This window comes from Mustelus asterias, chromosome 4 (assembly GCF_964213995.1).
Source record: "Mustelus asterias chromosome 4, sMusAst1.hap1.1, whole genome shotgun sequence".
In the NCBI taxonomy this organism is placed as follows: domain Eukaryota; kingdom Metazoa; phylum Chordata; class Chondrichthyes; order Carcharhiniformes; family Triakidae; genus Mustelus; species Mustelus asterias.
The window spans coordinates 3,986,787-4,000,993 of NC_135804.1; the positions used below are offsets into that span (position 1 = coordinate 3,986,787).

At 47.6% G+C, this 14,207-nt stretch overlaps 1 protein-coding gene across 1 annotated transcript; it reads right to left on the reverse strand.

The window, feature by feature from the left end:
- Positions 1 to 1,016: 1,016 nt before the first annotated feature.
- LOC144492477 (CKLF-like MARVEL transmembrane domain-containing protein 3) lies at positions 1,017 to 11,646 on the reverse strand. The gene is made up of 5 exons (XM_078210539.1): positions 11,456 to 11,646; positions 9,665 to 9,820; positions 7,848 to 7,940; positions 7,630 to 7,753; positions 1,017 to 2,735 (listed from the first exon to the last, which is right to left on the reverse strand). Exons 1-5 carry the CDS (start codon positions 11,570 to 11,572, stop codon positions 2,701 to 2,703), a joined length of 525 nt encoding a protein of 174 aa, XP_078066665.1. The 5' UTR covers positions 11,573 to 11,646; the 3' UTR covers positions 1,017 to 2,700.
- Positions 11,647 to 14,207: the final 2,561 nt, after the last annotated feature.

Consider the following 14,207-nt stretch of genomic DNA (forward strand, 5'->3'; position numbering starts at 1 on the left):
GCCGCACTGTCAGAGGGTCAGTACTGAGGGCGTGCCGCACTGCCGGAGGGTCAGTACTGAGGGAGTGCCGCAGTGTCGGAGGGTCAGTACTGAGGGAGTGCCGCAGTGTCGGAGGGTCAGTGCTGAGGGAGTGCCGCAGTGTCGGATGCTGCATTTGAGATTTGACGCTAAATTTGGATCCTGTCAGTTAGATATAAAATATCCCACAGTGGCTGTTTTGAAGGGCAGGGGAGTTTGCCCTGGTGTCCTGGCCAACATCCTTCCCCAAACCACCACGAATTTTGAAAAGAAAATGTTTATTTAGTCATTTTATCTCTTTACAATATGTGTGATCTTCACAAAATGACTGTCGTGTTTCCAACATTACAACAGTAAAAAAAATACTTCATTGGCCGTAAACCATCCTGAGGTGGAGAAAGGTGCTATATAAATGCATCTCCTTTCACCAATCCTGTAATGAGGGCGGACAGTGGGACTCAGCAAGGGTGCGGGAGTGGGGGGAGGGGGCGGGTGGGGGTTGCAGGAAGAGTTTGAATGCCTCACCTGGATTGTCCTCCCTTTCCCTCCCTGCATCTCCACCCTCCTCTCTGATGCATCTTCAAATCCCCCTCTTTGATGAATATTGTGGTCACCTCGTACCTGTCTGTGGGGCTCATTGTCACTGTATTAGAATGTTTCTGTGAATATTATATTTTGTTCTTGATGTAATCTGTTCAAAGTTGCGTAGATTCGGATAAAGAGCAGGTCTGGAGATGGGAGTGGAATTCGCACTGATGTTCGATTGGAATTTTAACTGGTTCCTGTTTAAAAACAGGGAAAATCTTCTCCTCCCAGGTAGGAACAGAACTTGCTTCCTTGGGGGCGGTGGGGGTCTGTGCAGCGGAAATAAGAATCCATGAGGAAAGGTTTAAAACACAAGACACTTGGGTGTGGAGCTCCAGTTATTAAACTTCATGAGCTGGAAGTATTGGGTGGCACAGTGGGTTAGCACTGCTGCCTCACAGCGCCAGGGACCCGGGTTCAATTCCCAGCTTGGGTCACTGTCTGTGGAGTTTGCACGTTCTCCCCGTGTCTGCGTGGGTTTCCTCCGGGTGCTCCTGTTTCCTCCCACACTCCAAAGATTGTGGGTTAGGTTGATTGGCCATGTTAAATTGACCCCAGTGTCAGGGGGATTAGCAGGGTAAATGCATGGGGTTATGGGGATAGGGCCTGGGTGAGATTGTGGTTGGTGCAGACTCGATGGGCCAAATGGCTGCCTCTTGCACTGTCGGGATTCTATGGAGTAGGAATGTCCCACAGCGAATGATCCAACAGTGTGAAGCTCAATTAAATCTCTGGGGGTCAGAACAAGAATACTGCTGGAAATACTCAGCAGGCGTGGCAGAGTTAATCTTTCAGGCCAATGACCTTCCATTTAGAACTGGAAAAGCTTTCCGAGTTGGAATAGGTTTTGAGTCAGTGCAGAGGCGGGGACGCGATGAGGGGGAGCAAGTTCCCACAAGGGAACGTCTGTGATCCCCCCCGACCTTAAAATGAAAGCAAAATACTGCGGATGCTGGAGATTGGAACTAAAACGGAGAGAGCTGGAAATGCTCAGCAGGTCTGGCAGCACCTGGAGAAACAGAGAAAATAGGAGCATAGAAGCGATCATTTCACAGAAACCCTACAGTGTAGAAAGAGGCCATTCAGCCCATCGAGTCTACACCGACCACAATCCCACCCAGGCCCTACCCCCATATCCACCCGCTAATCCCTCTAACCTATGCATCTCAAGACACTAAGGGGCAATTTTAGCACGGCCAATCAACCTAACCCGCACATCTTTGGACTGTGGGAGGAAACCGGAGCACCCGGAGGAAACCCACGCAGACACGAGGAGAATGTGCAAACTCCACACAGTGACCCAAGCCGGGAATCGAACCCAGGTCCCTGGAGCTGTGAAGCAGCAGTGCTAACCACTGTGCTACCGTGCCGCCCAGCAGGAGGCCACTCGGCCCTTCGTGCCTGCTCCACCATTCATCACAATCATGGCTGATCATCCAACTCAATAACCTAATCCCACCTTCCCCCTCCCCATATCCTTTGATCCTCTTTGCCTCAAGTGCTATAACTAACTCCTTCTTGAATACATTCAATGTTTTGTCCTCAACTGCTTCCTGTGGTAATGAATTCCACAGGCTCACCACTCTTTGGGTGAAGAAATGTCTCCTCACCTCCGTCCTAAATGGTCTACCCTGAATCCTCAGACTGTGACCCCTGGTTCTGGACATTCCCACCATCGGGAATATCCTCCCTGCATCTACCCTGTCTAGTCCTGTTAGAATTTTATAGATTTCTATCAGATCTCACTCCCCATTCTTGGATGTTTCGAATCCAATATGATGAAGAGTCACATTGGACTCGAAAAGTTAACTCTGTTTCTCGTTCCACAGATGCTGTCCGACCTGCGGAGTTTTTCCAGCATTTTTGGTTTTTATTTCCGGTTTTTAGCATTTGCAGTATTTCTCCTTTGGGGTTAAAGCTCTGGCCTGAGTTCAGAGTGGCTGGGATCTCTTTCTGTCTCTTATTTTATGAAGAAGTGTTCAGATTACGTCACAAGCAATGATACAGATCAGTGCAAAAGTGCTTCACATTTAACACACAGAACGGGATCACAGGGAGATGTGACCAGCAGAATCTTCGTCTTCATCACACTTTGTTTCAGTCAGAATCCGAGTCTTCCTCTTCATCCTCACCTTGAGAGACAGGGAGAGAAACAATGGACAGAAACGTTAAGGATGATACTTCATTCATTCTACTTTGTAATAGCTCGGCACGGTCAGTCGGTGAGTTAGAAAATCATACCATCAAGTCCTGTTCTGGAGACGTGAGCACAAAGCCTGTTGCAGCGCTGAGGGAGCCCTGCACTGCCACGGGTTCCCTCTTTTTGTCCAGATGTTAAAACGATGCAGCTACAGCTATCCTTCCAGAACCCTCCTGCTCCTGAGGGTGGCACAGTGGTTAACACAGCGCCATGGAGCCGGATTCAATTCCAGCCTTGAGTCTGGGTGGAGTTTGCACGTTCTCCCCGTGTCCGCGTGGGTTTCCTCCCACGCTCCAAAGATGTGCGGGTTAGGTGGATTGGCCATGCTAAATTGCCCCTTCGTGTCCAAAGATGGGTAGGTTAGGCGGATTAGCCATGGGAAATGTGTGGGGTTACGGGGATAGAGCAGGGGAACGAGTCTGGGTGAGATGCTCTGTCAGAGAGTCGGTGCAGACTCGATGGGCCAAATGGCCTCTTTCTGCACTGTAGGGATTCTATGATTCTTTTGTGAAATGGTTCTGTGGGATCTCTGGTATTTGTCGGAAGGCAGTCAGGACCTTAATGTCTCATCCTGAAAAACGGCACCTCTGACAGTGCAGCATTCCTTCAGCACCGCACTGGATTACATTACTCGGGTCTCTGGAGTGGAATTTAAATTTAAACAAAGGTCTGTGGTGGAATCTAACGTAACTGCGATAACATTCAGGCTTGGGCTGGTAACACTTGTGCAACACGAGTGCCAGTTAATGACCAACTCAAACAAGACAGAATCTAACCATCTTCCAAAGATGATAAACAGTATTTCCCTTATCGAATCCCCTGTAGCTGTGGGTGTGACTATTGACCAGAAATTGAACTGGACTAACCACATAAGTATTGCAACTATAAGGGCAGGTCAGAGCCAGGACATTTGACTCTCCAGAGCCTGTCCACCATCTGCAAGACACAAGTCAGGAGTGTGATGGAACAACCCCCACTTTCCTGGATGAGTATAGTTCCAAAAACACTCAAGAAGCTCAACACCATCCAGGCCAAAGCAGCTCCAATTGACTGGCAGCCCGGTTACTACCTTAACATTCACTCCCTCTATCACGGACGCACAGTGGCAGCCCTGTGTACCATCTACAAAATACTCTGCAGAAGCTCATCAACCTTCTTCAACAGCACCTTCCAAACCTGTGATCAATTCAGTCGTTTCATGGTTACTGATTCTAGCTTTCCCAGGTTTATTCAATTCCAGTTCATCAACTGCCGTGGCGGGATTTGAACTTGTGTTTCCTGAACTTCAGTCCACGTGGGAAAGCAAGTTGTGAGGAGGATACAAAGGGTCTGCCGAAGGATGTCGATAGGTTCAGCGAATGGAGAAAAATTTGTTAGATTGATTATAACGTGTAAAATATGAGTTAAATTGGAAAAGAACAATCAAAATGCAGAATATTATTTAAATGGAAAGATACTACACAACGCTGTGGTACAGAGGGATCTGGGTGTCCATGTATGTGAATCACAAAAGGTTAGTATGCAGGTACAGCAAATGGTTAGGAAGGCAAATGGAATGTTGGTCTTTATTGCAAGATGGATAAAAGTAGGAAAATCTTGTTACAACTGTACAGAGCATTGGTAAGTCCACACCTGGGGAACTGTGTACAGTTTTGGCCTCCTTATTTAGGGGGGGGTACACCTGAATTCGAAGCAGTTCAGAAAAGGTTCACTAATTTGATTCCTGGGGTGAAGGGGTTGTCTTCTGAGGAAAGCCTGAGTAAGATAGGCCTTTACTCATTGGCGATTAGGAGAATGAGAGTTGATCTTACACTGGAAGGTAGAAACAGGAGTGGGCCATTCAGCCCTCGAGCCTGTTCCGCCATTCAATGATATCATGTCTGATTTGTGGCCTAACTCCTTATATTGAAACAGAGAAGATTCTGAGGAGATAAATGCAAAATACTGCAGATGCTGAAATCTGAAACAAAAACAGAAAATGCTGGAAGATCTGACAACATCTGTGGAGAGAGAATAGAGCCAACGTTTCGAGTCTGGATGACCCTTTGTCAGAGATTCTAAGGAGGCTTGGCTGGGTAGACACTGAGAAGATGTTTCCTCTTGGGGAATCTAGAACTAAAGGGCACAGTTTTGTTGTAGATGAGGAGAAGTTGCTTCTCTCAGTGGGATGTGAATTTTTTGGAACTCTCCACCTCAGGGAGCTGGGGACTTTGAGTCACCGAATATATTCAAGCTGTGAGTTAGAGACATTCTTGAACTGAACGACAATGAGGAACAGGCAGGTAGATGGAGATGAGCTCAAAGTGAGATCAGCATAATCTTAGTGAATTGTGGAGCAGATCTGAGGGGCCAAATGGCCTACTCCAAAGACGTAACCACAATAATAGAGACCCCACAACTGTTTAAAAATACTGCAATATAATGGCCGGAATTTTGCTGCCACGCCTGCCCTGGAATCCGGGCGGGCGCGGCTCGCAGAACGAAATTCTCCATTTGGCCTCGGGTGGGATTTTATGAGCCTCGACCGAGCGAGATTGTAAAATACCAGCCAATGTCTTTGACCTGTTATTGGGAAAGCAAAGTTCATTGAAGGGTTTTGTGTTTCCAAATCTGCCGATGATATGAAGATAGGCGGAAGGGCAGAATGTGATGAGGATATTGTGATTTTGTAATGGGATAGGTAGATTAGATGGGTGACTGGACAAAATGACAGATGGACGGATATCCACTCCATCTGACGAAGGAGCAGCGCTCCGAAAGCTAATGGCATTTGCTACCAAATAAACCTGTTGGACTTTAACCTGGTGTTGTTAAAACTCTTACTGTGTTTACCCCAGTCCAACGCCGGCATCTCCACATCATGACTGGACTAAAACCAGGCAAATGGAGTTTAATGTGGGGAAATGTGAGGTCATGCACTTTGGTAAGAGGAATCAAAAGGTAGATTATTATCTAAATGGGGAGAGACTGCAGGTGAGTGAAGTGCAGAGGGATCTGGGTGTTCTAGTGCATGAATCGCAAAAAGCTTGCAGGCAGGTCCAACAAGTAAAGAAGGCAAATGGCATTTTGGCCTTTATTGCAAAGGGTTGGATTTAAAAATAGGGATGTTTATTGCAATTGTACAGGGTGTTGGTGAGGCCTCACCTGGAACACTGCGTACAGTTTTGATCCCCTTACCTTAGAAACATTGGAGACAGTCCAAAGGAGATTCACCAGGCTAATTCCTGGGATGAGAGGATTGTCCTATCAAGAGAGACTGAATGGTCTGGCTCTGTATTCCTCGGAGTTTAGAAGAGTGAGGGGTGACCTTATTCAAACATAAGATCCTGAGAGGGTTTGACAGGGTAGATGGTGAGATGTTTTCACTAGTGGAAGAATCTCGAACAAGGGGACACAGCTACAAGATAAAGGGCTGGTCATTTAAAACTGAGGTGGGAAAAATTTCTTCTTGCAGAGGGTGGTGAGTCTCTGGAATTCTCTGCCCCAAAGGGTGGTGGAGGCTGGATCATTAGAAGTATTTAAAGTGGAGGTGGATAAATATTTGGTAGATCGAGGAACAGAGGGCTATGAGGAAATGGCACAGATAAGGAGTTGAGGCCGGCAGAGATCAGCCAGGATGGTATTGAATGGCGGGGGAGGCTGGAAGGGCCTGGTGGCCTATTCCTGCTTCTGTTTCTTGTGTTCTTGTGATCACTGACCAGTGCACATGAACAGTATCAGGATAAGATGGAGACCGGTGGTTCACCCCATTTGGAGTACTGTGAGCAATTTTGGGCCCCGTATCTAAGGAAGGATGTGCTGACCTTGGAAAGGGTCCAGAGGAGGTTCACAAAGAATGATCCCTGGGATGAAGAGCTTGTTCAATGAGGAAGGGTTGAGGACTCTGGGTCTGTACTCGTTGGAATTTAGAAGGATGAGGGGGGATCTTATTGAAACTTACAGGATACTGCGAGGCCTGGGTAGAGTGGATGTGGAGAGGATGTTTCCACTAGTAGGAAAAATGAGAACCAGAGGGTGCAACCCCAGGTTAAAGGGACGATCCTTTAAAACAGAGATGAGGAGGAATTTCTTCAGCCAGAGAGTGGTGAATCTGTGGAACTCTTTGCCGCAGAAGGCTGTGGAGGCCAGGTCATTGAGTGTCTTTAAGACAGAGATAGATAGGTTCTTGATTAATAAGGGGATCAGGGGTTATGGGGAAAAGGCAGGAGAATGGGGATGAGAAAAATATCAGCCATGATTGAATGGTGCAGCAGACCCGATGGGCCGAATGGCCTAATTCTGCTCTTATGTCTTATGGTCTTAATAGGCCATGAATGTTCATTGTGTAGATGTACCATCCGCCTCTTCCATACAACTGTCCAGTAGTGACTGTTACTGGAGGGCAGCACTGAATTCACATAAAGTCTTCTTCACCCATTACCCCCTGTGCGTGCTGTGCCACACCGGCTACCGGTCTGACCTCTCTCTATTTTAAAATACTCACTTCCCAATCTCTCCATGGCCTCAAACCCTCAATATCTCTCTGACTTCTTGAAGGCCCACAATCCTCTGAGATAGTTGCATATTCCTCCAATCCTGGCTTCCCGGATGGACTCATAGCTTCACAACAGGCTGGCTCAGTCCTGAACTCTGGAACTCCTTCCTCAAACTCCTCTACTTGGCTTCTGTCCTCTAAACTGCTTCTTAAAAACCCACCTCTTAGACCAGGCTTTCAAACTGCAAACTCCAATGTTTGTTAGATAATCACTCCTGTGAAGTAGCTGGAGATGTTTGTTAGATATAGAGGTTACGGAGTTGCACTGTGAGTGCTCATGATGAGGAGGTACCTGTGGATTTTTTGATGGTCGCAGTGTGGGTGGGGAGTTCCTGGGGATTGATGAGGCTGATCAGGTGGTTGCAGAGGTAGTAGAAATCGAAAGCGAACACAACAGTTGCCACGAAGCCAAAGACCTTTTTTTAAAAAGAGGAACACAATAAAATTACTGATTCGAAACGAGAGCGGGGAATCTGACTCAAAGCTAACTCCAGGTGTGAAGTTACTCACTCCGGCTGTTTTCCAAGACGCTGAGCTCTTTGTAATGGCGTAAATCGAGATTGCGAAGAAAATAACGGCAGCGGTTATACACCGCAGGAAATCCTGGAGGGTTTTTTTTCAAAACACAATAATTGAAACATGTTAAAGGAAATTGCACAGAGTTAGCAAGATCTGTCAAATGAACCGAATGCGATGATTAGTGACAGGAAGTGAACTGGGAGTCCCAGGCAGTGCGCATAAAGGTAATGCAGTGGATATGAAGGGCCTGTCATCATAAACTGTACCTTCACAACCTCAGGGTGTTTCAGAGAACTTCACAGCCAATGAAGTACTTTTTGACGTGTGGTCCCTGTCGTAATGTAGGAAATGCAAAAGCTAATTTGTGCACAGCAAGCTCCCACAAACAGCGATGTGATCATGGCCAGATAATGTATTTATAACTGTGGGAAAGGGATAAATATTGGCCAGGACACCAGAGTCAACTCCCCTGCAGTTCCAAACTGGCCTTTGGTTTACATATTTCTCCAAAGGACAGTACCTTTAACAGTGCTGCACTCCCTCAGTACTGCACGGGGAGTGTCAGTCTGAATCATGTGCACAAATCTCTGGATTTGGAACTGAGACCATTGAGCAGGCTGGGCTGGGGGGAAGTAAGTTGCTGCTGGAATTGTTGCAATGTGCAGCAGAAAGAGTTTTAGCTAGCGTAAGGAAAATAACAGTTCCAGATATAGCTTTGCAAAATTCGCAGAGATTAACCGGGGTGTTTAAGATGATCCAAAGATTCGATAGGATCGGTAGAGAGAAACTATATTTCCTCTGGTGGGGGAGGGGAGTCCAGAACAAAGGGGCAGAATCTTGAAATGAGAGCCAGGCCACTCGGGGGGGAATGTCAGGACTTCCTCACACGAAGGGGGGAGTGTAAATCTGGAACTCTCTCCCCGCAAAAAGCCATTGGGGCTGGGGCGCAATTGGAAGTTTGAAATCTGAGCCACTCACATGTCTGTTAGCTGAGTTATGGAACCAAGGTGGGTAAATGGAGTTAAGAGGCATATTATTCACAATCTCACTGACTGACAGAATACTTTACTTTCTCAGGAGGCTAAAGAAATTTGGCATGTCGCAACGACTCTCACCAACTTCTACAGATGCACCATAGAAAGCATTCTTTCTGGTTGTATCACAGCTTGGTATGGCTCCTGCTCTGCCCAAGACCGCAAGGAACTACAAAGGGTTGTGAATGAAGCCCAGTCCATCACGCAAACCAGCCTCCCATCCATTCACTCTGTCTACACTTCCCGCTGCCTCGGCAAAGCAGCCAGCGTAATCAAGGACCCCGCGCACCCCGGACATGCTCTTTTCCACCTTCTTCCGTTGGGAAAAAGATACAAAAGTCTGAAGTTATGTACCAACAGACTCAAGAATAGCTTCTTCCCTGCTGCTGTCAGACTTTTGAATGGACTTACCTTGCATTAAGTTGATCTTTCTCTACATCCTAGCTATGACGCTAACACTACATTCTGCACCCTCTCGTTTCCTTCTCTATGAACGGTATGCTTTGTCTGTATCGCGAGCGAGAAACAATACATTTCACTGTATGTTAATACATGTGACAATAATAAATCAAATCAAATAGGGTTGAAAGGCTGAATGGCCTCCCCCTAGCCCTCTACTGTGCTGGGAAGTGAGGGTTTACACTTACTCTGAGGTGAGAGTGATCCTGGCTGAGCCAAAGTGTCCGGAACAACTTGTCCCAGAGTAGAGGCTTCAGAGCAGAGGCTGTCACCGGGCAATGCTGCATTCTCGGGATAGACAGAGGTGTTACTTACCATCAAGGGGCCGTGAAAGCCTGGGAAATAGTCGATGTACTTTGTCACGTAAACGTAATAGGCGCAAACGGCTAGCAGGAACTCGATGAGTGGAGCGGCCATGAAAGCTGCCATGGATGATGTCAAATAACAAATGAAAATGATGAAGGATAGAACCTGAGGCGAGAGAGAGAGAGAGGAATGTGAACCAGCAGAGGCTGCATAGCTAGCAGGCGAGCAAAATCAGTCACTGAGCACTGTCCTTCCAGTCTGCCAACCAAAATCCCCCCCCTCCCCATCCCTCACACACCATCTGATTATTTGTAGGAGTTTACGGCATAAAAAGAGTCCATTCAGCCCATTGTATTTGTGCTGGCTCTTTGAAAGAATCACCCAATTAGAACCTTGGTTTGTACTACCAAAAACCAAAGGGAAATGCTGTTTGAGTCAATTGGCCAATCACAAGGGTGTATGATCTGTATACCTGGGATCGCACTGACACCTCCCCCCCCCCCCCCACCACCCCCCCCCCCCCGCCACCCCGAGTATAAATTGCTGCGATTGTTCGAAATTTGGCATTCTTGTGTTTGTCCAGATGAGTGTGAAACGAAAAGCTCCAGTCGCTCATCCCTCTATGTAAATGTTCTTGATCTGTACAATGGAGTGATTGCTATCTCTGTATTGCTTGCTCTGGCTGATCTGAACTGAGGGGCAGTGGTTTTGTGGGGGAGGGGCAGCGGTTTTTGTGGGGAGGGGGCGGAAGGGAGCCAGCCAATTGTCTCTGTTCCCGGGGGGTGTGTGTGTGTGTGTGTGTGTGTGAGGGGGGGGGGGGGGTGGAAGGGAGCGATCCGTGTGCATTTCTGCCCAGGGTTGGGATTGCATTCTAATCAGTATTCTGTAATTTGATTTCTGTGTCTCTGTGCCCTGTTTGAGAACAGATATCCACTCCATCTGACGAAGGAGCAGCGCTCCGAAAGCTTATGGTATTTGCTACCAAATAAACCTGTTGGACTTTAACCTGGTGTTGTGAGAATTCTTACTGTGCTTACCCCAGTCCAACGCCGGCATCTCCACATCAGGGTTGGGATCACAGCTTAGAATCACACAGTGCAGAACAGGCCCTTCGGCACATCGAATCTGCACTCCCACCTGCCAGCACTTGCCCTGAATGTTATGTCGTGTCAAGCACTCATCCAGGTACTTTTTAAAGGATGTGAGGCATCCCACCTCCACCACCCTCCCAGGCAGCGCATTCCAGACCCTCACCACCCTCTGGGTAAAAAAGCTTTTCCTCACACCCCCCTAAACCTCCTGCCCCTCACCTTGAACCTATGTTTCCTCGTGACTGACCCTTCAACTAAGAGGAACCCCCGTTTATTTGGCAGGAACAGCTTATTTTGGCAGGAGGAAACCTGCACTAAGAGGAACAGCTGCTCCTTATCCACTCTGCCCATGCCTCTCCATCTTGCGATGCCCTCTGTGGTCCAACAGCCCGACAAGAACGACCCACCCATGCTGCTCAAGCGTGAGGAGGGGCAAGGGGTATTTTTGGTACTGCAGGGGTGGACAAATAGGACAGTAACCCTGGAACCAGCCCTGACAAATGCCAACACTTGCCCCTCTTTCACTGGCAGTTCCCCCATTTGCTATCAGATGAATCTCTGCACTCTCTCCTGCCAAAATAAGCAAATAAACTGCCTGATAAGCAGTGCCCTGCCAGCCTCTGGTGTTTCAGTGCAAATTCAGCGCGACAGGAGATGATGGGGGTGAGGAGAATGGGGCAGATCTGAGCGATTGCAGAGGCGGACTCACCAACTCCGCTGCCAACAGCAGCCCTTTGCGAGAAGTTAGGAAAGTTTTGTCGGGGATGAGGGCAGCCAGTCCCGGTGGAGAGGAGGGAGCAGCTTCGGGCACCTCTGTCTCTCCCATGGCAGCGACAGATAGAGGGGAGGGACTGGGGGAGGAGGCAGAGGAAATTTAAAAAAACGGGGCTTTTTTTTTGTTTTTTAGGGAATTTAAATCACTTTTTCTTTAAAAAGGGGCAGCTTCAGCGGGAAACGGAAATCGTAAGTTTGCGGAAACTTGGAATCCTCCAATCTGAGACAATGGGGGGATTGGAGAGAGAGAAAATTCTGCTGGACAAGACAGGAAATCAAATAATAGCAGCACAGAGATTCTCAACATTCAGACAACTCAATTTCAACTGCACCCAAAAAGATGCAGCAGAAAACTTCCGAAAACTTTGCAAACAAGTATTTTGCACAAAAACAACTTTGCAAAGAGTTTTGCAAATAAGTTAAAAAGTTATGAACAACTTTTTCCCCCAGCAATCTCTGGAGAGAATTGCAGAGGAGAGAAGCTAGCCTGTAACATTTTGCAAAAGTCGTTTTGAAAATGTTACTCGTGACGAACTTTACAAATAACTTTCTGCAAAAAAAAGAACTTTGCCAAGTTCAATTTCCAAATTTAAATCGGCTGCAAAAGGGGGGGAAGCTGTGTTTTATGTTTGAAAAAAAACTGTTCCGAGTTGCAGACTCTCGATCTTTACTCAAACTTTTCAGTAACTTTGGTGATTTGGGGGGGGGGGAGGATGCAATGTGGGTTCAGTTCAGTGCAGGCTCTCTCTCGGTGCTAGGCTCGGAGTTGCTGCGAGTCTGTAGCTGCGAGCCCATTGCTCTCGGAGCTGTAAACTCTGCCGTTTCCTGTCACACGCTGCAGTGTTTTAACAATCTGCTATCAGATCCTGCAACAAGAGCGAGTTATTGAACAAGGCGCAGTGCCAGAGATCTTCTGATATGGAAAGTTGGCACCTGCGCCAGTGCGGCACTCCCTTAGGACTGCACCGGGGTTGTAAACCTGGATTGTGTGCTCAGGTCTCTGGGGAGAAATTTGACTTTGCAACCTTCTGCCCTTAAGAACATAAGAACTAGGAGCAGGAGCAGGCCATCTGGCCCCTCAATAAGATCATGGTAAGTAGTCTCACAACACCAGGTTAAAGTCCAAGAGGTTTATTTGGTGGCGTGAGCTTTCGGAGTGTCACCCCTTCATCAGGTGAGTGCGACGCTCCGAAAGCTCGTGCTACCAAATAAACCTGTTGGACTTTAACCTGGTGTTGTGAGACTACTTACTGTGCTTACCCCAGTCCAACGCCGGCAACTCTACATCAATAAGATCATGGCCGACCTTTTTATGGATTCAGCTCCATTTACCCGCCCGCTCACCATAACCCTTAATTCCTTTACTGTACATCTATCCTTGCCTTAAAAACATTCAATGGGGTAGCCTCAACTGCTTCACTGGGCAGGGAATTCCACAGATTCACAAACCTTTGGGTGAAGAAATTCCTCCTCAACTCAGTCCTAAATCTGCTTCCCCTTAAAGTGTGTTTGGAAGGGGAATAAACATTAGGGGCAAAGTTTCCTGTCCCGTCTGCCATGGGAATTGTAGTGGGCAGGACAGTACCGTGCAGAGGTCCTTTGACCTTGGGTGGGAATTTCCGGTCTTGGAGCGAGCACGGCCGGGAAACCCCACCCATAGGTGACAATGGCGTTGGAGGAGGCCATTCAGCCCTGGGAGCCAGTCCATCATTTAGTAAGATCATGGCTGATTCGGTTCTGATTTCAGCCTTCCTGCCTGCCCCCCATAATCCTCGACTCACTTGTCTATCAAAGGGTGGCATGATGGCATAGTGGTCACTGTGTGGAGTTTGCACATTCTCCCCGTGTCTGCATGGGTTTCCTCCGGGTGCTCCGGTTTCCTCCCACACTCCAAAGATGTGCGGGTTAGGTTGATTGGCCATGCTAAATTGACCCTAATGTCAGGGGATTAAAGGGTAAATATGTGGGGTTACGGGAATAGGGACTAGGTGGGATTGTGGTCGGTGCAGACTCGATGGGCCGAATGGCCTCCTTCTGCATTGTAGGATTCTATGGTCTATCTAACACTGCCTTGAATCAATCCAGTGACCCAGCGTCCAGTACTTTCTGCGGAAGAGAATTCCACAGACTAACCACGCTCAGAGAAATTGTTTTTCCTGTCGGTCTTAAAAGGTAGACTTCTTATTCTTCAACCATGTGTCCTGGTTCTGGTCTCTCCCACAAGGTGAAATATCTTCCCAGTATCCACCCGATTGTATATGTTTCAGTATGATCACCTCTCATTCTTCTGAACCCTACATGTGGATAGACCCAACCTCTTCACTCTCTCCTTCTAAGATAAGCCAGTATCTGTTGTTACAACCATGCGATGAGGGATAAGAATTGTCTCCCCCAATTTATCACTCCAGGTCTGACTGCAGCAGATACAGAGATGACACAAGGATTGGCCTGATGGTTAACAGTGAGGTTGAGTGTCTTGGGCTACAGGAAGATATAGACAAGATGGTCAAATGGGCGGATAAGTGGCAGATGGAATTTAACCCTGAAAAGTGTGAGGTGATGCACTTTGGGAGGAGTAATTTGACAGGGAAGTATACTATGGAAGGTCTGATACTGGGAAGTTCCGAAGAACAAAGGGATCTTTGTGTGTTTGTCCATTGATCTCGGAAGGCGGAAAGGCAGGTAAA

Bases quoted from the DNA above. Each gene is read 5' to 3' on its own strand.
- LOC144492477 (XM_078210539.1), bottom strand. From the start codon at position 11,572: ATGGGAGAGACAGAGGTGCCCGAAGCTGCTCCCTCCTCTCCACCGGGA. The intron at 9,821-11,455 runs GTGAGTCCGCCT...CTCTCGCCTCAG, and splicing joins TGCTGTTGGCAGCGGAGTTG to GTTCTATCCTTCATCATTTT. The intron at 7,754-7,847 runs GTGAGTAACTTC...TTTTAAAAAAAG, and splicing joins CGTCTTGGAAAACAGCCGGA to GTCTTTGGCTTCGTGGCAAC.